The sequence below is a fragment of the Rhinolophus sinicus genome, linkage group LG15 (assembly GCF_036562045.2).
Source record: "Rhinolophus sinicus isolate RSC01 linkage group LG15, ASM3656204v1, whole genome shotgun sequence".
NCBI lineage: Eukaryota > Metazoa > Chordata > Mammalia > Chiroptera > Rhinolophidae > Rhinolophus > Rhinolophus sinicus.
Window position 1 is genome coordinate 46,737,351 of NC_133764.1, and position 24,314 is coordinate 46,761,664.

The 24,314-nt window shown below is 54.4% G+C and overlaps 2 protein-coding genes across 5 annotated transcripts; one reads left to right on the forward strand and one right to left on the reverse strand.

The window, feature by feature from the left end:
- Position 1: 1 nt before the first annotated feature.
- On the reverse strand, positions 2 to 1,406 carry MIEN1 (migration and invasion enhancer 1). The gene is made up of 4 exons (XM_019747517.2): positions 1,249 to 1,406; positions 1,049 to 1,146; positions 530 to 606; positions 2 to 446 (listed from the first exon to the last, which is right to left on the reverse strand). Exons 1-4 carry the CDS (start codon positions 1,335 to 1,337, stop codon positions 363 to 365), a joined length of 348 nt encoding a protein of 115 aa, XP_019603076.1. The 5' UTR covers positions 1,338 to 1,406; the 3' UTR covers positions 2 to 362.
- Positions 1,407 to 5,723: 4,317 nt separating this feature from the next.
- Positions 5,724 to 14,342, forward strand: GRB7 (growth factor receptor bound protein 7). 4 transcript variants are annotated; one of them, XM_074319843.1, is made up of 16 exons: positions 6,097 to 6,172; positions 9,895 to 9,931; positions 10,057 to 10,213; positions 10,325 to 10,475; positions 10,658 to 10,814; positions 10,908 to 11,029; positions 11,120 to 11,197; positions 11,477 to 11,614; positions 11,951 to 12,061; positions 12,250 to 12,348; positions 12,636 to 12,716; positions 12,824 to 12,940; positions 13,127 to 13,187; positions 13,290 to 13,377; positions 13,483 to 13,576; positions 13,825 to 14,342. In XM_074319843.1, the coding sequence occupies exons 3-16, from the start codon at positions 10,062 to 10,064 to the stop codon at positions 13,969 to 13,971; spliced, it is 1,596 nt and encodes a 531-aa protein (XP_074175944.1). In that variant the 5' UTR covers positions 6,097 to 6,172; positions 9,895 to 9,931; positions 10,057 to 10,061; the 3' UTR covers positions 13,972 to 14,342. The 4 variants fall into 4 exon arrangements, with proteins under 4 accessions (XP_019603360.1, XP_019603362.1, XP_074175944.1 ...); XM_019747801.2 differs by lacking the exons at positions 6,097 to 6,172; positions 9,895 to 9,931 and adding an exon at positions 5,724 to 5,905; XM_019747803.2 differs by lacking the exon at positions 9,895 to 9,931 and having other exon boundaries at positions 5,979 to 6,172.
- The last annotated feature ends 9,972 nt before the right edge of the window (positions 14,343 to 24,314 follow it).

Here is a 24,314-nt window from a genome sequence, read left to right on the forward strand (position 1 = left end):
GTGTTTGTAGTGCCACTTTATTGCCAATAGCTGACATTGCTCAGGGCTAGTGAAAATAAATTAAAACTACGATGGCATCCGACAGTTATGGCTAAGCTGGAAACGGAAGTGGGCTTTTGTGGGCACTGATCCTGGGAAGGGGGTACAAAATGGCTGTGGAAATGTCAACGGAGAGGCTCTCCCACCGAAACCACATAAGTTTCTATTCCCTCCTGGTACCCAAAAGGGCAAAGTGGAGGCCAGGGTCTCTTAGCTACCAGGAGCTAAGTGAGGGGAAAGAGGCAATGGGAAACCCTCAGCAGGACCAAAGGGGAGACCAAGGCTTGGATCCCAGAAGAGCAGGAACCCGGAATCCCATGTAGTCACAGAATGACGCAGGGAGGTCGGCTGTTGGTGATCTTTTCTAGGGGTTCTCCATTACTGGCTCTTCGGATGGCCTCAATGAGCTAGAGGGCAGAGAGGTGGAATGGGATGATGCGTTGTAGGGGTAGGGAGAACCAGGGGGTACTTCAACATTGCAAATACTCACATCTTTCTCATAAGGGAAGCCCCCATTCTCCAGCTTGGAGAAAACCAGCTGTCCATTGATCTCGATCTCAAAGGCCCCTGGTAGTAAATAAACCGATGAATGAACTGGATGCTGAGGACAGACAAAAGTCGGGAGGTCCTCCAAAGGTGGGCCTTCTACACAACTTACACTCACTCCTTCATGTCCCCCACCGGCCCCATTAGAAGTTCTTGCAGTTCTTTAAGCAATTTTCCAAGCCTGGGTCAAACCAAAGGAACCTACAGGAAGCGTCTGTCACCTGTGTATCCTTTCTTTGAACTAACTGAAGTGCTCCCTCCCCTCAAACCTATACTTCAGTCTCACCAGTTTTTCCCTACAGGCTTCCTCTGTGACCCCCTCTCCTATGGAAGGGGCCTCAAGTTGGCTGGGCATTTACTATGTGCCAGATCCTGCTGGACACTAAAACAGCCAATGCCGGAGCTAAAAACCTTAGAGCTGGGATTTAAAACACTGACTCAGCAGGTGTTCTGCGGGCCTCACCTGTGCCCCCCAGGCGGGACTCAATCTCGATGCCAGGATACTGCTCTTTCACGGCACTTGCCAGCTCCAGGTAAGTCGACTCGAAGCCGCAGGGTTCACTAGGAAGAAGATGTCTGGGGTCCGCTTGCGTTTCGGGGTGGGGGGGCTCCCGTGGACCCACCCCCGTCCGGGCCGGAACCCCACGGGGCAGAGCTGCTCACCAGTACTCCACCACGATGCGGACCCCACTGCCGGGTTCCAGCTCCCTGGGATGGGGCGCTGCAGACGTCGGCCCCAGGTCCCCGCTCATTGCTGCGGGCTCCGCTTCAGCCGCTGCTTCCGGGTGTGACGCGACGCCGCAGGCACGTGAAGGGGCGGAGCCGCGCGTTACGTCCGGGCGTCCCCTTGCGGGCCGCTGCTGCTGGTCTGTTTTGACCCCAGTCTTAGCTAGGAAGCTGAGGACTCGGTGGGCTAGTGCAGACCACGTCACCTGCGCGCTGGTTCTACGAGCTCCTGGGCTTGTCCCGCACCGGGTGTCCGCTGGACTTCACGGGCTTATTTGATCTAATGAAATATCTTAAACTGCAAAGCACTTTCCAGGAAGAAAATGTGGAGCAAGGGGTCTCAGGGTCTAGGGTTGGCTGATGGTATAGAATAGTTGCCATTTCTCGCTAACATGCTGATGGCATTTTAAACCATCCCACAGCCACACCCTGAGGTATTTCTGACTAAACTGTAGACACCACCTAGGGCAGTGACCACGTCTCCCCTGCATTCAGGAACCATAGGTTTTGGGGCTCCCCCGCATGCTGTATGCGCCCCATCACGTGCACCCAGTTCCTGCACCTCCCGTTAGCCCAGCTTCACTACAGGCTGGCATCATTATTCTCATTTTGCAACTCTAGAAATGGAGGCTGTGTCCCTGTGTCTCCTCTTCCTGGCTTCCCACCATAGCCCACCGTAGCATACTAACAGGTCACCCACTGTACTATTTCTTTAAACCATTCATTGGGTTTTTTTAAACCAGTCATTGTTTTTCCATTTATTTATTTCTCTTTCTCTCTCTCTCTCTCTCTCTCTCTCTCTCTCTCTCTCTCACCAATTTTTTTAAAGATTTTATTGGGGAAGGGGAACAGGACTTTATTGGGGAACAGTGTGTACTTCCAGGCATTTTTTCCAAGTCAAGTTGTCCTTTCAGTCTTAGTTGTGGAGGGCGCAGCTCAGCTGCAGGTCCAGTTGCGTTGCTAGTTGCAGGGGGCACAGCCCACCATCCCTTGCGGGACTTGAGGAATCGAACTGGCAACCTTGTGGTTGAGAGCCCACTGGCCCATGTGGGAATCGAACCGGTAGCCTTCAGAGTTAGGAGCATAGAGCTCCAACTGCCTGAGCCACTGGGCCGGCCCAGGAAAACCATTTTTTAAACAATGATTTATAGAGTTGTACAACCATCACTACAATCCAGTTACAGAACATTTCCATCAAGCTCAAAAGGTCCCTCCAGCCTGTTCGCAGCCAATTCATCTCTCAGATCCAGCCACTGATCTGCTTTCTGTCTATAAATTTGCCTTTTCTGGACATTTCGTATATCAAATAGAATGATACAAAATGTGGTCTTTTGCTTCTGGCTTCTTTCATTCAGTGTAGTTTTTGAGATTCATCCATGCTGTAGTATTACCAGTAGTTTGTTACTTTTTTGTAGCTGACCAGTATCCCATTGTATGGATATGCCACCTTTTGTTTATTCAATACCGATGAATAGACATTTGAATTTCCAGTTTTTGGCTATTTTGAATAATGGTGCTATGAACGTTCATGTAAGTACATACAAAGAGTATGTACGTGTGTTTCCATGTTTCTTAGGTAGATGCCTAGGAGTAGAATTGCTGGGTTGAATGGTTAGTTTATGTTTAACTTTTTAAGAAACTGCCAAACTGTTTTAAAAAGTGGCTGTACCATTTTACATTCCCGATAGCAAAATATATGAGAATTTGTTTCCCCATATCTTTGTCAACACTTGTTAACTATCTCTTTGATTATAGCCATCCTGGTAGGTGTGAGGTGGTATATCATTGTGGCTTTAATTTGTATTTCTCTAATGACTAATGATGTTGAGCATCTTTTTATGTGCTTACTAGCCGTTCATGTATCTTATCTGGAAAAATATATATTCAAATATTTTGCCCATTTTTAATTGCGTTGTCTATTACTGATTCATAAGCATTTGTTATTCTAAATGCAAAGTCCCTAACTGGATAGATGACTTGTAAATATTTACTCCCAATGTTTGACAAGTTTCTTGTTTTAATTTTCTTAGTTATATCTTTTTTCTTAAACTTTTATTTATTTAAGCGTGTTTTTCCAGGACCCGTCAGCTCCAAGTCAAGTAGTTGTTTCAATCTAGTTGTGAAGGGTGCAGCTCACAGTGGCCCATGTGGGGATTGAACTGGCAACCCTATTGTTAAGAGCTCGTGCTCCAACCAACTGAGCTAACCGGCTGCCCCAGTAATATCTTTTGGAAGGCAAAAAATTTTAATTTTGATGAAGTCTAATTGACCAATTTTTTTCTTTTGTCACCTGTACTTTTGCTGTTGTATGTGAGATACAAGGTCATAAAGATTTTCTCCATTGGTTTCTTCTAGAAGTTTTATAGTTTCAGCTCTTATGTTTAGGTCTATGATCTATTTTGAATTAATTTTCATACATGGTGTCAGGTAAGGATCTAAATTCATCTTTAGACATGTGGATATTCATTCGTCCCAGAACCATTTATTGAAAAGATTATCCTTTTATCCTGCTGAATTGTCTTGACATCTTTGTCAAAAATCAATTGACCAGAAATGTAAGGGTTTGTATTTGGACTCTTGATTCTGTTCCACTGATCTATACCTCTATTTTTTTTTTTTTTTTTTTTATTAAAAAAATTCAGATGCAATTTATACACAGTAAAATTCACCCTCTTGAGTGTACCTTTCTGTGAGTTCTGACACACAATTGTACATCCACCACCATCACCAAGATACACAATAGTCCATTACCTCCTACAAGTCCCTGTGACCCTCTCCCTCCACCCTGCCCCGACCCCAGATCTGCTTGTTTTAGTTTCACCGCCTCCAGAAAGCCTTAATGGAATCCTATAGCACTCAGTCCTCTGGCTTCCCTTTCTAAACTATCCTTCAACATCCAGTGATCTTTCCAAAATAAAGATCTGCCTATTCCTCTGTGCCTCTATTTAAGCCCAGGTAGACCCTGCAGGGTCTGGCCTCTGCCCACACGTAGTTCCTGCTGGTCTGGACAGACAGGATGGATGGCTCTTAAACCTGGTTCACAGAACAACCACCTGAGGGCTTGTCAATACCACACATTCCTGGGTCTTGGCCCCAAAAACAGATTCAGTAGGTAGGGAGGGGCATCTGGATCTGTTTTTTATACAAGCCTAGGGAGATGTAGAAGCAGGTGGTCACTGGCTACACTGAGAAACACAGCTGAGTTCAAAGCACTTGCCTTTTCCCACACCTTCCACAGCCACTTCCCTGCCCCAGACAGCTTCCCCTCTGCTCAACTGTCACCTCAAGGGAGAAGTCTTCTCTAACTCCCTGGGTGAGTCATTCTCCCAGCATCGTTTGTCACCTGTTGTTTCTTATTATTTGTATAATTCTTTGATTAGCATCAGTCTCCCAACTGGGCCACATGAGGACAAGGGCGCGGCCTGTTTTTGTTGCTTACCACTGGATCCCCAGTACCAAGCATGGGTTTGGCCTAGAATAGGTTCTTAACAAATATTAGTTGAGTGAAGGAATGACTGAGTGAACTGTCTACTGTGCTTTCCATAAACTACTCCATGGCCCAGGTGACCTGCCCCCTCCCCCACTTCTTTGCTTAGTCCACTCACACTGGTTTTTCCAAGGAAAATATAGTTGGAGAAAGTGGAGGTTGGAGCCACTTTTCATGGTCTCCCAGGGCAGACCTCTTATCACCCTATGGATTGTTTTGTTTACCCAACTATCACCCACTTCAGGCTGGGAGGTGGCCTCTGCCTTTGATCTCAGCCTCCCAGGTCCTCCCCTCCACACCCCAGTGTTTGCCTAGTGCAAAAGGAGAGAGCAAAAGTGAGCGCTCTAGGGGAGTACCCTGGCACCTGGCCAGTCTTTCCCTACCAAGAGACCATGCCTTACCCCTTCAATTTCAGGAGAAGCTAAGCCCCTGCATTTTGCTCAGAAGGGAGGACACACGCTCCGTGCCTCCGAGGAGCCAGGATGCAGCCCAGGGGGCCAGGCTGTGGATGGAGGTCAAGGGGCAGGCCGTGTTGCCCGACACTCCTCTCATTGGCGGCCCCCTTTTGAAGAGCGCCCTTTGCCCCAGGGGGTGGGACCCAGAGCAGGCCCCCAGGCTTGGCCAATGAACACTCCAGGTTTGGGGGGGGGGGCCAAGGGGAAAAGTGGGCGGGGCCGTTTCCTCTCACCTCGCTCCCAGTCCCTCCCTCCCAGGCAGTGAGGTCTTCGCTCTTGAGGCTATTCAGTTCGACTATCTCCGCCTCTCCCCTGGCACCTGCTGCCAGGGCTAAGAAGGGTAAAAACAATCCCAGCCGGCGTCGAGTTTCAGGGAGTCCCCGCCCAGCCTAAGCTTCCTCCTCCCATGCCCCTCCTTCAGGCCCCACCCCCACCTGCCTAAGATAATTTTAGTTTCCTTGCGCCAGGAGCCGGTACACACTGGGCTCACCCTCCCCCCGCCCTCACTTCTACGTCCAAAGGCGGGACACCCTCGTACCACCTGTACAGAAGAGGGAGCGGATTTGAAATCAAGTCCAGGTGTCTGGGGTCCCTAAGACTTGTGCCGGACTTCGGACTCTGTGTCCTGCTCCTCCTGCTGAGGTTTTTACAGGTAAGGGGACAGAGATCGGTCCCAGACGACAACCTGCACCCCGCCCCCCAGCCGCACCGGGGCCCCAGGCTGTGCCCGTCTCAGGGCCAGGAGCTGGCTGGCTGCCCAGGTGAGCGGCCGGGCGGCCAACTGGCTCCCTCTCCTGTTCCCCCCTCAGTGATGTCAGGCCAAGGGCGGGGGCAGGAGGGGGACAGGTAGTTAAGGGCCTGGCGTCTCCCTCTCTAAATCGGAGGCCCCAGCCAGGTGTTACCAACGCCCCGTGTCCAGGTAAGGACCAAAGCGGGCATTTCATCTTGGGAGGGTGGGGAGCACCGTCAGGACCGGGGTCAATATGGGAAGATTCGGCCTCCTACTGTGTTACTCCGGCGGCCTCTGTTTTCCTCTAGCCCCCCATCCCTCCCCTTCCTCACCGTCTGCCCTAAGCCTTTCCCTATTCTCATTTCCTGTCCTCTCCAACCGTTCCTTCCCTCTCTATACCCAAGCTTCTCCCCCCGCCCCCCGGATCAACTAGCACATGGGGACGGGGAAGTTCGATGTCAGATTCTCTACTCCCGGAGACGCGGCTTTCCCGCTGAAACTAGCCCCTCCCCATCCCCATTCTCAGAAGGCGAGCTAGGAGGGGGGTCCGAATACCGAGGGAGCTGCCCCGGAGTCACTCCCTTGCTCAGCCTGACTTTTACTTCAGTTTAAGTTTTCCGAAGTCTTTTACTGAAGACAGACATCTCTGCGGCGGGAGGGAGGGTCTCGTTTGGAGGGCAATTAAAGAGGGATTTTCTACATTGCTAGAGCTTCGTCTCTCCGGATTGTATCTGTGTTCAGGAACACAGGGTCCTGCCCTCGAATGGGAGAATGGGGGCGGGGAAGGCCCGGGGTCCCTCCTGGCTTCAGAACAAAGTGGGCTGGAAAGGCTGGAGACCTGGCTGCTGGGGTGGTCAACCGCACAGCGCGTCCTGGGGAGAGTGTGTGTGCGTGTTGGGGGGGCGGGGGCAGGCAGATGGTCTCGTCTGTTTGAATAAGCTGGAGAAAGACCCAGGTCCCAGTCTGGGTCTCCCTGGCACGTTGAGGATGGAGAATGCACCTGTTCGTGGTTGAAAGGTGTCCTAACCCCACTGCCACTCAAGAATGCCCCCTCTTGGTCTGCCTGTCATGGACTCTGCTCTCCCCTCTACCCCTGATACCCCCCGGGGGGGCCCTCCACGAAGGCAAGCAGCCTGTAATGATTAACTCCACAGACACTCTAGCATTCTTACCAAATTAAACTTTAAAAGAGCTGCCCCCCCTTCTCCCATTGGGCGTTTTTTTTCTGAGCGAGGGAGTAGGCGGGGCCTCAAGGTCCAGGGCCCTCCCCCCAACTCCGGGTCACATCGGGGTTCCCCGCCTCCTCACCCACCTGGGGCCTGCACCATAAGAGCTCCCCCAAAAGTTGAGCCTTCCCCGCTGCAATCAATCGCGATGGGGGCGGGGCATGGAGTTCTGGGCTAGACCCGGTCTTCCCTCCACGTCCAGGGCCCCAGCCCAGGCCTCTGTCCTGCTAGCCCCTCCCCCACCCTGGGAAGCACCGAACGTGGCCTTGTTTTCTGTCTGCGTTAAACACTGGGCCTTGCCACCCGCCCTTGGGGCCAGCCAGGTGGGGCAAGATTCAGGAAGTAAACAAGGAGGCAGGAGGCAGGCAGGGAGGGAGGGAAGGAGGGTGAGGCCGGAGCCGCGGGGGCAGGAGAGGCGGTGGGGAAAGCCGCTGCTTGGACTTGCAGTGTTGAGGGGACAGATTGATTTTGGGGTTTGGCTTCTTCAGCAGAAGCGAATTTCTTAAGGCCCCAGTTTGAAAGCTTTAGCTCTCTTGGGAAGGAGGCTTGTCCAGGCCCCACAGCTGGGACCCCAGTTCTCCCATTTCCTCTCTTTGGTCCTGACTGTGCCCCTCTTCTCTTTGCCTTAGAAGGGTCTGGAAGAGGCAGGGTGGAGGGATCTGAAGACCAAACCCAAGTTTGAGGCCATACTAATCTGATTTAAATCTCCCCTCTCCCCTTCCAAACACTGCCCTGATTCCTCTCCCATCTGGGATGGGGGAGGACCCAGACTACACCCCCGCCCCCCGCCCACCCCCCCACAGTGGGCCTCTGTCTTCCTAGAGGGGTAGCCTCTGCAAACCCCCTCCCTAGTCCTCCTAATGAAGTCACCAGGTCCGTTGACTGGGGAGAGTGAAAGCGTTGTGTTTGGTGTTGATGTACTGGTGTCTATCATGCTCAATGGTGGGACTATCTTCCCCTTCCCTGCAGGATCCTGAGCCCCCTCCTTTGCACTCCCTCCTGGACCTTTCCTTGTCTGCTTGTCTGTCCTCCTGGGTCTCTTGACTTTCTGCTTCTGCTCCTGGGGTCCACCTCTTGCCAGGACACTAGGAGAATGTGTTAGGAGGGCCTTCATCCCCCAGGAGTGATGTGGCTGAGTCCCATGTGCTGGCTGAGTCCTGGGTGCTAGGGGTGGGCAGCAGCAGCAGAACGAAAGCCTGGGAGGCCCCAGACAGGAGAGGGAGCAATGCAAGCTTTCTTTGGGTGAGTGAGGGATGCCTCTGGGAGGATGGCTCCACTACCAATGGGCCTCTAAATCCAGGCCTGATTTTTCTTCTCTCTTGTCCAGGTGGGGGTGCTCCTGGGTTGGGTGGTGATTACTGGACTGGGGACAGATTGCAGGTCCCACCTGGACTGGAGATGTGGAGGTAGGCCAAGGGTGAGGAGGAAGAGATGATGTCAAAGGAGCCTCAGGCCCTGTGTCCTCCTCCTCTTCCTCCTCCTCCTCCCCCGTTGGGTTCCTTGCCCTGTGCCTTCCCTATTCCTCCCAGGCTGGTAGGTTGGGGGCGGGAATGGAGGCGGTGTGTAGAGGCAGGGTTGTTTGTGTTTCTCTTAAGCCAGGAAGTTGTGCAGATGAGTCAAGGTTGAATGGAGAGCCCCAGGCAGTACCATCCCGCCCCACCCTGACTCAGCTGTCCTCCAAGTCCCCTCATGCCCACACTTAAGGGTCAGGGACATGCGCCATTCTGGGGGGTCAGTCCCAGTGCCCCAGGCAGCCTAACAACACGGCCCAGGGTCTGGAGAGCAGGCAGGGGGCTGGAACTGGTGACGTCTCCCAGGTCCTCCCTGGCCTCAGCCCAGCCAAAGAGATCTTGGTTCCTGTGGGGGAGGGGCCTGCATTACCTCTACCCCCAGTGGGCATCTTTGCCCCATTTCTCCTATCCTTACTCATCCTGGGTGCCCATGCAGCACCTGTGGGTGCTAAGACTTGGGGAGACCCTGGCCCTGCCTAGGAGAGCCGAGTATCTTCAGACCAGTGGGTTGATAAGACAGGTGCGTAGTAATTGGCGAGGAAGCCCCAGTGCAGTGCCCTGGGAGCCCTTCCAACTGAATGTAGACAATTCAGGAAGGCTTCTCAGAGGTGGTAGGTCTGGCATTGGGGCTTCAAGAAAGTTGGGCAGGAGGAATGGCCTGGGGAGGGCACACAGGTTTGGGGGCTGCTGGTGCAAGGGCCCCAGGCTAGCCCTCCCCATCCCACTGCAGCTGAACCTGCCCCCCTGGTACCTGTTCTTACTCACATCCTCCTCCCCTCGGCATCACTCAGCACTTGGGCAGGCGTTGCCACAACAGGCTTTGGCAACCAGGTCTGGCAACAAAGCACTGGAACAACCTGGGGCAGAGCCCAGAGGAGTGAGTGCCCCACGCTCGGAGAGAGAGGAGTGGCCCTTTGCTCTGACACTGAGAGCTTGAGCCCCAGACAAATCTGTGGGTCCTGGAATCTGTTGCTGTTGCCCGGCTTGTAGTTGGGGGACCCTCTTAGCTCTTGTCCTGGGCAACTTGGGGCTAAAGGAAGAGAAGAGCACTGGACTAGGTGTCTCAACACTGGGTTCCTCTCCCTGGCTCACCTGTGAGGGGAGCGAGAATGCTTCCTGCTCAGGGACTTGGTGCCCCCTTTTGTAAAATGGGCTAACTTTTCTTTTCCTAAAGTTTCCAGGGAAACTCCAGTTAGAAGGGAAACAGTGAGGTACTGGGTAAACTCTGAGCGGCACCTGATATCTATGTGAAGTCAGGAAGTCTGGGTCCTCTTGGCTCCTCTCCCCAAGACAAAGGCACAAGAGCGGCTGCATTCAGCCCCCTCTTCTCCTTCAGATGTCATGGAGTTGGGTCTGTCTCCACCTCATCGCAGCAGCTCCCCAGAAGACCTGTACCCAGCCCCTGGGACCCCTCCTGGGACTCCTCCGCCTCCTGATACCCCTCTGCCTGGGGAGGTGAAGAGGTCTCAGCCTCTGCCTATTCCCACCAGCAGGTACAATGGAGTGCTGGGGCTGAGGAGGGCTGGCGGGAGGTGGGGGGGGGGGCAGGAGGGCGGGCAGTCATACCTAGAAGCTTGCAGTCAACTCCTCCCCGCCCCACACAGGAAACTTCGAGAGGAGGAGCTGCGGACAACCTCTCTACCCTCCATTCCCAACCCTTTCCCCGAGCTCTGCAGTCCTTCTTCACAGAGCCCCATTCTTGGGGGGCCCTCTAGTGCAAGGGGGCTGCTCCCTCGAGACGCCAGCTGCCCCCATGTGAGTTGTCCTGGGAAAGAGAAGGCAGGGATATGGAGGTGCTATGGGATGAGGTGGATATAGTGCTACTTCTGTGCAGGTGGGGGGATTTGATCAGGTGTCCCTGAGGGTATAGCAGATGGGGGAAGGGAAAGGACCACCCTTTGCCCTTCCTCAAGGAATCTGCAATTCCTGGGGTGCAGGTAGTAAAGGTGTACAGCGAAGATGGGGCCTGTCGGTCGGTGGAGGTGGCGGCAGGTGCCACCGCACGCTATGTATGTGAAATGTTGGTGCAGCGAGCTCACGCCCTCAGTGATGAGAACTGGGGGCTGGTGGAGTGCCACCCCAATCTAGCACTGGGTGAGTTGAGGTGCAGGGTCTGCCTAGGGAGATGGCTCATCCGAGAGGCCTTGGCTGGTTTCCACTGACCCCGCTTTTTGCCCTTGATCCCAGAGCGGGGCTTGGAGGACCATGAGTCAGTGGTGGAAGTGCAGGCTGCCTGGCCTATCGGAGGAGACAGCCGCTTTGTTTTCCGAAAAAACTTCGCCAAGTATGAACTGTTCAAGAGCTCCCCAGTGAGTGCTGGGGGTGGGGGGGAGCTCTGGGACACCCTGATCCCTTATCTGGACCCTCAGCCCCTGACTCCTGACTCCTTTCTCCCCAAGCACTCCCTGTTCCCAGAAAAGATGGTCTCCAGCTGTCTGGACACACACACTGGTGTATCCCACGAAGACCTCATCCAGGTGAAGGGACAACCTCATTTCACAGCATAGTCGTAATTCCCTAGAATCCCCATTGCTTCTTGGCCCCTAAGCTTTGTGAGCCCAGCACAGTCATAAATGATTGTGAACGCGTCATTTTCCCTGCTTGAGTGTCAGTTTTTGAGTCTGTTAAATGGGGACAGTAAATGCACGTGGAGCACCTCCTCTCATAAAAGGGGTTCTGTGAAGGCACTTGTGTGTGTGTGTGTCTGTGCCCCCCTCTAGGTCTCTCACCCTCTTCCTGCCTTCTTCTGGTCTTAGAACTTCCTGAATGCCGGCAGCTTCCCAGAGATCCAGGGCTTCCTGCAGCTGCGGGGGTCAGGACGCAAGCTTTGGAAACGCTTCTTCTGCTTCCTGCGCCGGTCTGGCCTCTATTACTCCACCAAGGGCACCTCCAAGGTGAGGTGTTGAGGGCAACACCCCAATCCCTAGGATGCCGCATCCTGCTCCTTCTAGGCATTGCCCTTTCCTGTTGGAGCTCCCTGACCTTTCTCCCCCTGGGCCCTGAGACCCTCAGCTGCTTCTCTTTCCCGCCCAGCTTACCTGCCCCAGGAGGTAGAAGTGGGAAATGTAGGTGAACTGAGTTTGAGTACTGGCTCTACTTCTATTTGCTATATGAACTGGGGCACTTCTGGGCCCCTCTCTGGGCCTGAAACATCTGCAGCTGGCTTAGGGGGGCAGTAATCTGTGGATAGGTTTCACCTGTACCAAGTCCTGCTCACCTGTGCTGTGCAGGATCCAAGGCACCTGCAGTACGTAGCAGACGTGAACGAATCCAACGTGTATGTGGTGACCCAGGGTCGCAAGCTGTACGGGATGCCCACAGACTTTGGCTTCTGTATCAAGGTGAAGACCCTGGCCTGGCTGGGAGGGAACAGGACCTGATCTGTCCCCAGGATTCTACCTGGAGGTTCTGAGCTCCATTTGGGACACCCAGTCTCCTCCCTGTGTCTTGCCCTGCCCTATGGAGACTGGGAGACAGACATCTGGTCCTAAAGGCAGATACGGAACCAGCCAGTTTCCTCTCCCCACAGCCGAACAAGCTTCGAAATGGCCACAAGGGGCTTCGCGTCTTCTGCAGTGAGGATGAGCAGAGCCGCACCTGCTGGTTAGCTGCCTTCCGCCTCTTCAAGGTGAGGCCTCTCACCTCTCACCAAAGGCCTGCCTTTGGGGTCCTCAGCATGAGGGAGGAATGATAGATCTGCCCTCAGGAAGTCTCCAGAATGAGGGGGCATCACAGCCTTGCTCTCTTAGAATCCCTGGTTCAAGGCTGGAGTCGAAGCTCTGGCTTCAGAAAGCTCCTTATCCAGGGACAGAGGCACGACTCTGCTGCTGGGGGGGCCTGGCCTGGAGGGTGTCACAGCCCAGACCCTGGCACCTGCTTGACCTCAGGCCCGCTTTCTCTCTCCATCCCCCCCAGTATGGGGTGCAGCTGTATAAGAATTATCAGCAGGCACAGTCTCGCCACCTGCGCCCATCCTGTGTGGGGTCCCCACCCCTGGTGAGTCTGCATAAGGGCATTAGCTGGGGGTGGGTACCCAGGCCCCATCCCGGGGATACTTGGGCCCCATTCTGACCCCTCCCCTTCCCATCCTATCCCATTTGCAGAGGAGTGTCTCGGATAATACCCTGGTGGCCATGGACTTCTCTGGCCATGCTGGGCGTGTCATTGAAAACCCCCGGGAGGCTCTGAGTGCAGCCCTGGAGGAGGCCCATGCCTGGAGGGTGAGGGGCCTGCACCCATCTGCATATTTGTACTGGGGACCTCTCTCCGTTTGGGTTTCCATGGAGGGGGAGGACAAGGGGTGAGGGGAGGCCCTCAGCTGCACAAAGGCACAAAGGGGCTCTACATTCTTCAGGGGTAGTGTAATATCCCTGACACTTCCCACTGTGTCCCCCTCTGCTCTGCAGAAGAAGACGAACCACCGTTTCAGCCTGCCCACCCCATGCTCAGGCACAAGCCTCAGTGCAGGTGGGTGAGGGCCCAGCATCCCTGGGGGCTGCCATGGTTCTCTGAGCATTTCTGGTGGGGGTGGTTAGTATGGAGGTCCCATCTGTCTCCCCTTCACCCCAGCCATCCATCGCACCCAACCCTGGTTCCATGGACGCATTTCCCGTGAAGAAAGCCAGCGACTCATCACACAGCAGGGCCTTGTAGATGGGTAAGGGGCAGCGCTGGGCAGGGCAGCAGGCTCAGGGGTAAGAGAGACCCTGGGGGAGGACAGCAGCTGTGTGTCCTCAGCTAATGTTGCCCTGTCTCTTGGCAGCCTGTTCCTGGTCCGAGAGAGTCAGCGGAACCCACAGGGCTTTGTCCTCTCTTTGTGCCACCTGCAGAAAGTCAAGCATTATCTCATTCTACCGGTGAGTAATCTGTCCCTTCCTAAGAGTCCTAGATTCCTGCAGTGGAGACGCAGGACTCCTAGCAGCCTGTCGTCCCCATCAGGCCCCTGCAAGAAGTGCCCTTCACCCGTGGTCCCCGGTGTGTCTGGGGTCTCCTGCTCTCTCCTTTCTCCCTGCACAAGCAGTGGGGACCTTAGCCCTGGCCCAGGAGGGAGCCCTTCGAGTTCACATCCTTCCCTGACTACCTTCCCCCCATGGCCATACCCCAGAGCGAGGAGGAGGGCCGCCTTTACTTCAGCATGGACGAGGGCCAGACTCGCTTCACCGACCTGCTGCAGCTCGTGGAGTTCCACCAGCTGAACCGCGGCATCCTGCCCTGCTTGCTGCGCCACTGCTGTACCTGTGTGGCCCTCTGACCACCGCAGAAGCAGGCATGTGTCTCAGTCCCGTGCTCATAGGCCAGACTCGGAGGATGCAGAGGGCGGGGACAGAGGGCGTGAATTATTGGAGGGCTTCCCCACTCCAGTTTTCACCTCTGCTCCTTTGCCTCCCTGAGGCAGAAAGTACCCCCCCACCCAGTCCACCCTCAACCCCTCTCCTCAAGGGAAGGCACTTGGGGTGGCCCTCTCCCCTTCATGGAGCTTCTGGGCACTGCCCTGGGACAGGGCATTATGGGAGAAATGAGGGCAGCCCAGGGGATCTTATGCTCCACACTTTGTACAGACTGAGAGGCCAGTTGATCTGCTGTGTTTTATACTAGTGACAATAAAGATTATTTTTGGATACACCTTTGAGTTCTGTCTGGCAAGATCTGGCTAGCTGGGGTAGAAAAGGGGAGCAGGACAGGTGGGCACCAGGTCTTGGTGAACGTGCCAGGTGGATAGAGGCCACGTACTGTCTAGCCTGGATGTTTCTGAGGGCAAGGGTGGTCTTGGTCATCTGAGAGTCTCCAGTACCCAGCGTGGATCCTGGTGCATAGAGGGTGCCCAGTAATTGCTTGTTGAATGAATGGACAAGGGACTGTCATCCAGGTGAGATTTCCTGATAGGGCCTAAAGCTACAGAGATAACTCTAATAGGGTCTGGGCATTGGAGATGAGTCAGGCAACATCTTTATGCTCTACTACAAGCCCTGGGCTAACTGGTGGAATCATGAGTCGCGACAAACACACAGGTATGCCTGTACCACCACTGTCCGGTCACACAACGGCTCCATTACAAGTCCCTGTGTCAACCCCTCTCCCGCCTCCCCAATGCCAGATCTGTTTTCTGTCCTTCTAGTTCTGCCCCCTCCAGAAAACATTTATGGAATCCTACAGCACTCAGCCCTCTGAGTCTGGCTTCCCTCTCCAGCCTATCCTTCAGCATCCCACGTGATCTCTCCAAAATACAAATGCCTGCTCCCTTGTACTTCCGCTTATGCCCAGATACACCCTGAAGGATCCGGCCTCTGCTCACTGCCCATGCCAGTCTTTGTTTTTGTCTTAAGACTTTGGTCTAACAGTGTTAGCGCTTATGTGATGGGAGAGCTTTATGATAAATGTATCAGATTGGCAACACCAGAACCTACTGCTCAATCTTCAAATCACAAAGAGACGCTGCAGATGTGAACCTCATTATTTTGGTTAAGAAATTGCGCCTAAACCTGATCACTTTTGTCTAACTACTAGTTTATTGGAAATACAGGGAACAGAAGAACATGTGAAATGACACGTGGGGATACAATTACCAAAATCCAGACCAGGAAACTACAGAACAGATAACCCAGTTTCTTCTTCAACAACAAAATTACAAGAAAAGATGAGGAATCTCTAGGTTTCAAGAAATTCAGACATACCAACCAAATATAATGCGTTGACCTTATTTGATTCAAATCCAAACCACCTAACTGTAAAAAACATGTATGAGCAATTGGGGGAAATTTGAACTTTGATAAGATATTTGGTGATGTTAAAGAATTATGTTTAACTTTTTAAGATGTGATAATGATATTGTGGTGTTTGTTTTTTTTTTAACTATTTAAATCCAAAAATCCATTCTGAAATATTTATTGGTGAAATGATGTCTCAGCTTTGTTTTCAAAATCACCCAGAGGTTAGGGGAGAGGGGTGGGTATAGTCTTGGGTTGGCCATGAGTTGATATTGGTTGAAGCTGGGTAATGGGTATATGGATTCATTAAATTATGCTCTAATTTTGTATAAGCTTGAAAATCCTATAATAATTTTACTTTTTATTCCCCCCCCCCTTCTTCTGCCTCCCCTCCACATCCCCCCCCACCCCGGTTCGGTTCAAGCCGTTGTGTCTCGGTCTAGTTGTGTAGGACAGAGCTCCCTGGCCTATGCTGGTATCTGCACCTGCCCACGGTAGCCTGTGGAGCACTCAGCAACCCCAGCAGCTTAACGCCAATCACCATCTGCTCAGGGCAGGCCAGCTCCAGAGAGCTGTTATTCACAATCTTAGCTGTAGAGGGCACAGCTCACTGGCCCATGTGGGAATCGAACCGGTGAGCTCAACCTTAGGAGAAAGGCCTTCCAACCACCTGAGCCACCCGGGCGGCAGTAATTTTTTTTTTTTTAAATGGAGACGGTTGCGGGGATGGATGAAAAAAATGAAAGTATAAATTGGTGGTTACGAAGTAGCGGGGGTGGGGGTGGTGGAGTGCAGCATGAGGAATGTGGTCAGTAGAGTTGTGATAGCTACGTGTAGTGCCGGGTGGGTGCTGGACTGATGCAGGGATCACTTCATGGATTGTGTAAATGTCTGGCCGCTGTGCTGTCCTCCTGAGACTAATGTAAAATCATGTTGAATATCAACTATAATTGAAAATTAACAAAAAATAAATGGAGACTCTCTCTCCAAATCTTTGAGATTGGTTGGGCACGAGGTGGTAGGATCCTATTTTGTAGGTGAGGAAACTTGACAGCTCAGTGAGGATACCCTCCCCAAATCCTAGTTAGTGGGAGCGCCAGGATTTCAACCCTGATCTGAGTACCAGGTCTGTCTGTCCTGGGGCCCTTGCCTAGCTGAATTCCAGGTGGAATTCCTAAGTGACCTGTAGGGGGGTCCTCCCCTGGGAGCCTCTCCCTTTCTGCAGCCCTGGTCACTGGCTGGGGGGTTGTCCTGAGGTGACCTCGAGAAGGGCCAGCCACCACAGCCAGCCCTTGGGCCAGGCTTGGCAGCCCCGGCAGCCACTCGTGATGAAGTCTTGGCTAACCCCAGGCTTGGGAGCCAGGCTTGTCAGACAGAGGTGGGCAAATAGGTCTCATCCACACTCTAGCCTAGAACCTGCTGGATTCACCGTGAAGAACGTAATGGCAGCCCAGGTGTGAGAAGGGTGCAGATTTTGTTTCTTTTTAGCAGAACTTGAGGCAGGGACCAGTGCAACCTGCCACCTGCCACCTGCCATGGTTCCCAGAACCATCCTATCACTGGCTTCTCCTCAGGCCCAAGCTATCTGGTGCTGGCTCTGTGGTTGGCCATGGATGCCCAGGGCCACTTCCGAGGAAGGGGTGCTAGGGACCCAGGATGTGGTGAGAGTGAAGGAGTCAGAATGAGTCACCTCTTTAGCACGTCCAAGTGTTTAGGCTACACAAAAAAACAGGACCCAGGGCAGGGGACAAAGCCCTCTGTCAACCAGCTAATTGGAGTATGTGAGGCAGATATCACTCTCATTTTATAAAAGGGAAGCTGAGGCTCAAGGAGGGTGACCCACCTGAAGTCATATATGGAGTTAGGGACAGAGGTCAGACTCAGCCCATCTTGCAGGTGGTAGAACTCAGCCCTTCCCCGCCCTGCCCTTTGTTCTCTGCTCCCTTCCTTCTCAGTGCTGCCCACTGTGCAGGGACCTGGGCTACTGGGAGACCTTAGGGGTGGCACCTGGCTTGGCTCTGTGCTGGATATTGGAAATCAGCAGCTGGACATCTTTGGTGATTGGCTGAGATCTCCGGCTTCATGGAGAGTGTGGCGGACAAGGGCCCCTCAGGGCCAGCTAGTGGAGGGACCCAGGACAAGATTCCCCAGCTCTGAGGATGTGGGAAGGCTGCTGCTCCACCACCCAAGGCAGCAGCACGATCCGCTAAGCCAGAGGGACTGCCAAGGATGGCTGAAGTGCTAGATAGTGCAGGCTTGTGGTTATGAGGGCATTTGGGTGGGTGGGAGGAAGGTGGGCATGGTGGAGAAGGCAGAGGCTGGCGCCTCAGATACTGCCTTTTTAATACAAAGTTCCTGAATTTGACTATACAAATTATGTTTCTTAAAGAACATTTCAGAAATCAGAGAAAGACTTTGGAAGAGAAAGGGAAATGCCCTCTAATCTCTTCAGGCTGAGGGGGACCCTGGCCTTGAGAGAGGGTGATGCAGGGCCCATATCTGGGGGGCTGGCCCTAAGTGGCCGGCAGCACATGTAGACCCCGCTCCTGGGGCCAGGATGGTTGGCATGAGCCTGGTCCCAGGGTACATATCTGTCCTTGGTAGCACCAGGGGCCTGTAGGAGGGTGTTGGCCACGGGGTTGGCCTCCTGCCTGCTCAAGTGTGCAAGGCATGGCGGGCTGGTGCTAACTTTCTGGACTTTGGGAATGGGTGGGCATTATTCTAGGGGAGCCTACTGTGGGGACAGAGCCAGGAGTGCAGTTTCCAGGCTCTCGGCCTCACATAGAAAGGTGCTGGCTCAGGTAGTACATGGCCATCAACGGTGATTGGATGGTCATCAACTGTGGCTAGTTGGCCGTCAGCTGTAACCAGTGAGCCATTGGCCACTAATATAACTGCCGTGGCTATGCTAGCAGGAAAACGGGGGCTAGCAAGAAGATGGGGGCTGGCAAGAGCGGATTACAGAGAGGCGGATGCTGCCAGCGAGAATATAGTGGTATGACTCCCCTATGTATGGCTCCGTGGGTGTTCCTTTTTGGCGTCATCCTATTCTGCGTTCTTATGTGGGGGACAGGACAGGAGACCCCGCATGACACCTACCTCCCCGAATATGTCCTGGGTAGGGTATCCATGGACAAAGCTCTGGTCAGTTCATGTTCTCCCTGCTCCCCAGACATCCTGTTCAGTGAAATCTTTGCAGCTTCCAAGTTCACAGGGTGTCGTGCGGGAGACCCTGCTCGCTGCGCCATTTGTCGTGCAGGGAGGCCTGCGGGGTCTCTGCTCCTGCTCCCCACATAAGAACGCAGGATATGGATATGGTGAGGCCAAAAAGGAACACCCACGGAGCCATAGGTAGGGAGTCATACTAGTATATTCTCGCTGGCGGCTGGGTTGGAGAAACAGGAAACAGGAGCCACACAATTCTCAACCCTCACTGCGCCACTTGCATCTTCTTGCTAGCCCCCATTTTCTGCTAGCGTAGCCACAGCAGTTATATTAGTGGCCAATGGCTCACTGGTTACAGCTGACGGCCAACTAGCCACAGCTGACGGCCATGCAATCACCGTTGATGGCCATTTACTACCTGAGCCAGCACCTGTCTATGTGAGGCCGAGAGCCTGGAAACTGCTTTCTGGGGCTCTGTCCTCACACAGGGTGAAGGACCTGGTGCAGGCTTGAGGGTTTAACATCGGATCAGTGACCCCACCTGGCTCCTGATCCTCCAGGGCCAGGCACCCTGAGGGAGGAGGGAAGAAGGAAAGGAGTCGGGAGACCAAGGCTACTAGGAAGGCTCCTTTCTTCTGAACTGTCTACATAAGCAGTTTTTTTAACTAGCTTCCTGGAGTCCAAGGGTTCCAGAAGGGGTTGGGGGCAGGTTAGGGTGGCATTGGGGGGAACATTGCCTTTATATCTGGGAGTTTGGCTTCATGGTATATTTAGAAAAAAGGCTTCCCACTACTGAAACACTGATCTGGTCCAGCAGACAGAAAAGGGGGCCGAGTCAGGAGTCGGTTCAGCTTGCACAGTGGTAGGGTCTATGGCAGTCAGCTTTCCTGTCCTGTGCTGATGGCAGAACCTCAGTTTTGGGGCTTGAGAGTGAGGTGTGCAGTGGCCTCTTAGGACAGTGGACTCTGAGCTTCCAGCTGGGGTGGGATGTTGGGAGGAGGGAAAGAGGGAGTTGGATCTTGGGGGAGTTGGATGTTGCAGACTGGAGTCTAGAGTCACAGGGAGTGGGTGATCCTGGGGCTGAGGCTGGTCCCCAGGGGTCCCCCATGATCTCCATATAGGAAGGGGTGTTGGGAAGTGGGGTTACTATCTGGGCTGAGAAGCTGTGCGCTACCAGGCCCTAATGTGGCCTGAGACTTAATCCCGTGTGCGTTGAGCTAACATCCCCTTGCAGAGCTGCATCTGCCCCAAGGAAGGGGCAGTTTTTCTTTGCTGGGCACCTAAGGGGCTGTTTAGTTGCAGCTGTGTTTTCATGGTAAGCAGTTTGTTTTTACTAGGATTGGGTTTATCTTGGGTGGTTTGGGGGAGAGTGAGGGAGATTGGGAGGCCAATGCCACTCTTTTAAGGCCACTAGGTGGATCCTCCTAGGGTGTCCTTAATGGAGCTGGGCCCCATGACCTTGGAATTCTAGGGAAAGCTGTACACAAGGATGGAATGGGCTGTCTGCACCTTCCCGCCACACCCCCAGCAGCAGCAAACCGGGTGTGTTCCTCTGCATGTACCTGCCCAACTGGTGACCTGAGTTAGATCCAGGACACGGTAGAAGTGGACATTCCTACCAGACCACCCGTTTTCCAAAGGATTCCAGGATACCTCCGTTCTTCCAGCCTTGGCTCACCACAGCCCTCTTCACCCATCGGTCGTGATACAGTTCCCACCTTTTGGTTTCCTTCTCCCAAGCTGAGGCACCCCGTCCCACACATCGAAGGGAAGAGCTGGGAGGCTGCGGAGCGCCGGCTGGGTGAATAGGGCATGACCTAAGAGTCAGTCGGGCCTGGAGTGAGGATACACCCGGGGACCCGTAGCCCACCAGGACTCATCCCCCAGGGATCCAACCCGCAGTCGCTCTGGCTCCGCAGCACGTGTGAAAGGTGCTCTGCACCCGCCGCGCGTCCTTCCACCCCTCCTCCCCCTGGAATAACTCGGCATGCACGCGGTTGCTGGCACCGAGGGGCACTGGGCCATCAAGGGTGTTGTAGGCGCCCGGCTGCGCAAAGCCACCTCCATCTCTGCGATGGGAAGGCCCGCCCGCTTCGCCAGGGGGCGTACTTGGTTGGGGTCTGGTGCTCAGCGCCGTCGATCCCCGGGCCGACGGACCCGGGCCGTAGCGGGAGGTGGTGGTGGTGGTGGGGGGGTTCGTGTGGCGCAACAGAAACGAGCCCATCCGTAGCCCCGCAAGAGGGCCAGTTTGTTCATTGTGAGTCGGTGGGCTGGGTAGTGGCTTCCAGAGACCAGGTGGGTGAAAGGAGGTCTGAGCGCCTGATCCAAGCATAGCAGGGCATCTGGGGGCGAAGGCTAGGCAGGACCTCGCCGGCGCGGTGGATTCGGGTCCTCGCCCTCCCTGGGACCCACGCCGGCGCCTCACGGCGCGACCCGGACTGGCTCAGCCGCGCGGTTGCAGTGACACCCAGCGGCCATGGAGGAAAGTGCAGGCGCCGCCCTCTCGGCTCCCGGTGTAAGGTCGGCGCCTCTCGAGGTTCCCACTCGTGGTTACCAGCGGGCACCCCCGGGAGAGAAGGCCGTGCTCTGCAGACTGTCCCGCGGGGCACTTCCCCTTCCCCTCCCCCAGCTTCCTCCCTGCAGTCGCTGGAGCGCTGGGAGATCCTGCAGGGCTGCAGTGCCCGGAAGGGCGGGGCGGGGCACAGCGGCGGCGCTGGGCTGTGACCCCGAGTAGTTTCACTTCTGGATCCTGCCCCGGGTGTGATGGGAGAGTACCTGGGTAGGGGTGGAGGGGGGACACACAGGCGGGCTTGGGTCCAGCGCTCAGGACCTCGAGTGAGAGGTGGGTTTTTACTCCTGGATGTCATGCTCCCCGCGCCCCCCTCCATTTCCCACCCCCATGGGTTCCACTCCGCTGTTCCCCGAGCTGCCACTCCACCCCAGCGGCCGCCGCCTTCGCGGGGGCTGCCGACCCCCGGAGAGGCCCCGAGCGGCGTGGGCGGCAGGAGGAGCGAGCTGTGAAGCCGCAGGCAGGGGGTTAGGCTGCGGGCTGCTGAGATGCCGAGCTGTTTCTCAGAAGTGCAGCTGCCCCTCCCCTCACACCCCCCTCAACTCCCACCTCGCACGGCACCGCACCCCTTCCCACCCTCCGCCTGGCCGAAGCTATCCTCTCCCAGACACCCCCAACCCAGGAATCCGGTGTCTGGGTCAACGCAGATTTAAGAGGAGATCCTGCGAGAGGACGAAGTTCAGACCCGGCCTCAGCGCCCATTTTCAAAGCCTCCCACTATCACCCACCTGTCCCCCACAACCCTGTGGGCCAGGATTGGAATTTCATAGAACGGTTAAGAAAGTGATCACCTGCAAAAATGACAGGCGGCCATCACCCTAGCTCCTGGGCCCTACCTCAGTCCCAGGGCCTGAATTGATGGGGAGAGAAGGGAGAGGGAACAGGACCTCTCTCCTATTCTTGTTTCTGGAGTTAGAGAGGAAAGGCCTGGCTGGAGCAATGGGGTTGAGGTCAGGCTAAGTCCCAGCTGGAAGGAACTTCAGAGATACGACTCTAGGGAAAAAAATCAAGGCCCAGAGAGAAAGCCAAGTGCCCAGGGTCACCCAGAGAGTGGCAAGGCTGGGACTGGAACCCAGGAGTCCAAGTACTCAGCTGGAATGCTCTGCCTGCTTTACACACACACACACACACACACACACACACACACACACACACACACATCTAGGGAGGGCAGTTAGGGTCTGTGAGCAAGAGGGAGGTGGAGGTGCTGAGACTGTAATTCCAGTGGGGGTGGCATGGGGATTGAGCTGGTGGAAGGACAGGCCTGGGGGAGGAGGTGGCATCTGCCCCCCTAGTTCCCATCCATCAGCCGCCCCCAGGGCTGTGGTTTATCTGACTAGGCAGCTCTTCAGGGCCAGGGGGCCAGGGGGCTGAGGGGGGAGGCGAGGTGATGGGAAAAGGCTGTTCTGGGGCTTCCTGCCCCCTCAGTCCTGGGGAAGGGGGGCACTTTACATCACCCACAGGCTCTCTAACCTCCATTCTTTCCACTACAGTGCTCTTTCCTGGGGTATGTTCATGTTATTCTGGGGGAAGATCTGTTATTTTGGGGGAAGGGAGGCACCTGCTTACTTCACAGGTCAAGACAGAGTTAAAAACAAAACCGCAGCAAATTCAACACCCCGTGTCCTTCAGGGACTTTCCATGACACCTTCCTTCCCCCCTCTCCCCCAAGCCAGGGAGTATCTCCCCAGAGGGCCTCCCCACCCCAGGTGCAGTGGCTTTTGGCTTTTATGCAAACAACTGTCTGACCTGGGAATGCTCTGCAGTCAGAACTCGTGTCCTGGGCCTCATGTATTCCTCCACCATCCCTCAGCCTTCCTGGCCTTCCCAAAGTTCTCACCTCCACTCTCCCTCAGACTCTGGATGCTCAGGGACAGGAGGCAGGGAAGAGATATAGGGCCTTGTTCCCCTGCCTGCCCTTGGGTGGCAGTTGCCTGCAGGTGGAGATTTGGGCACGCAGCCTATGTGAATGGCCTGGTTGTGTTGAGTGATGGGGGAGGAGGGTGCAGGTGTAGGGTGCCCTCCACTGCCAGGCCCACCACCCTCTAAAGCATCCAATTAGTTCCCAAGACTTAGGAAAGGAAACTGTCCTCAGGCTGGAAGTTCATTCCGTCCCAACCCCAGCACCAGCCAGCTATGGCTCTCTCTCCTCCGCTCACTGGCAAAGGGGATCCCTGTCTCCCTCTTTCCTCCCTGAACTGCTTCTGCTTTGGGAAGGGAACAGAGATGGGAACAGCTGCATACTATTCTTTCCAAGACTGAAAATCAGCTACCAAGAGGCCATTTTTGAATGCATTTAATGTTACAATACAAAGACAGACTGCAATACCAGTCTTCTCTCTCTGCTCTTAGTGGTGAGACTGGAAAACCTGTTGAAGATCCTGAAAACAGCCTGGTGGTGCTGAATGGAGGGAGACGGTGCTGAAGGTAGAGCCGGCAAAAGCTGCCACCAACCTTGCCTACATTTGCTAATCCTAAACCTCAGAAATGCCTTCCTCCTGCCTCTCCCACAGGAAGGAAAGGGAAGGTGTTTTGGATGAGTCGGAGCAGGAAGCCAGACCACCTCTCAGACTCTTTCTGACATTTTCTAAGAGAGAACAGAAGATACCAAGACAGGGAGAAAGCTGTGCGATCCCTATGACATTCTCCTAGGAGCTTTCCTCCCAACACCTTAGCTTTGGGCCTCCAGGTGTCTAAAGACTATATTTAAATGTGGTTCAATAACTATAACTTGAGTTTCCCAATGGATGTTTCTGAGACCCTACAGATGAAAAAGTCAGGACTTGCCTATCTTTTAGGAACAATCCCTGCTGGGAGGGAGGGTGGGATGGTGTCTTGGAACTGGGAGACACTGTGCTTGATGTGTTGATCCTGTCAGGTGAAGGACCCAATCTCCTCCAGTTCCTTTAGTGAACTAAGGACTAGTGGAACCAGAACCCCACTATGGGGACATGGTGGCTAGCAGCAGGACACCAATGGCAGGCTGAGCAAGGCATCAGGGGAGATGCTTTCTTTTGGTGACAATTCCACTTATCTTGGTACTTGGACTTTAAGCAATAGCCAGAGGGGCTAAATTAAGAAATATCCCTAGAGGTAGAATTGAACCCTTCCACTTTCTGACAGCAGCAACTATAAATGATACGCATGCACAATGAC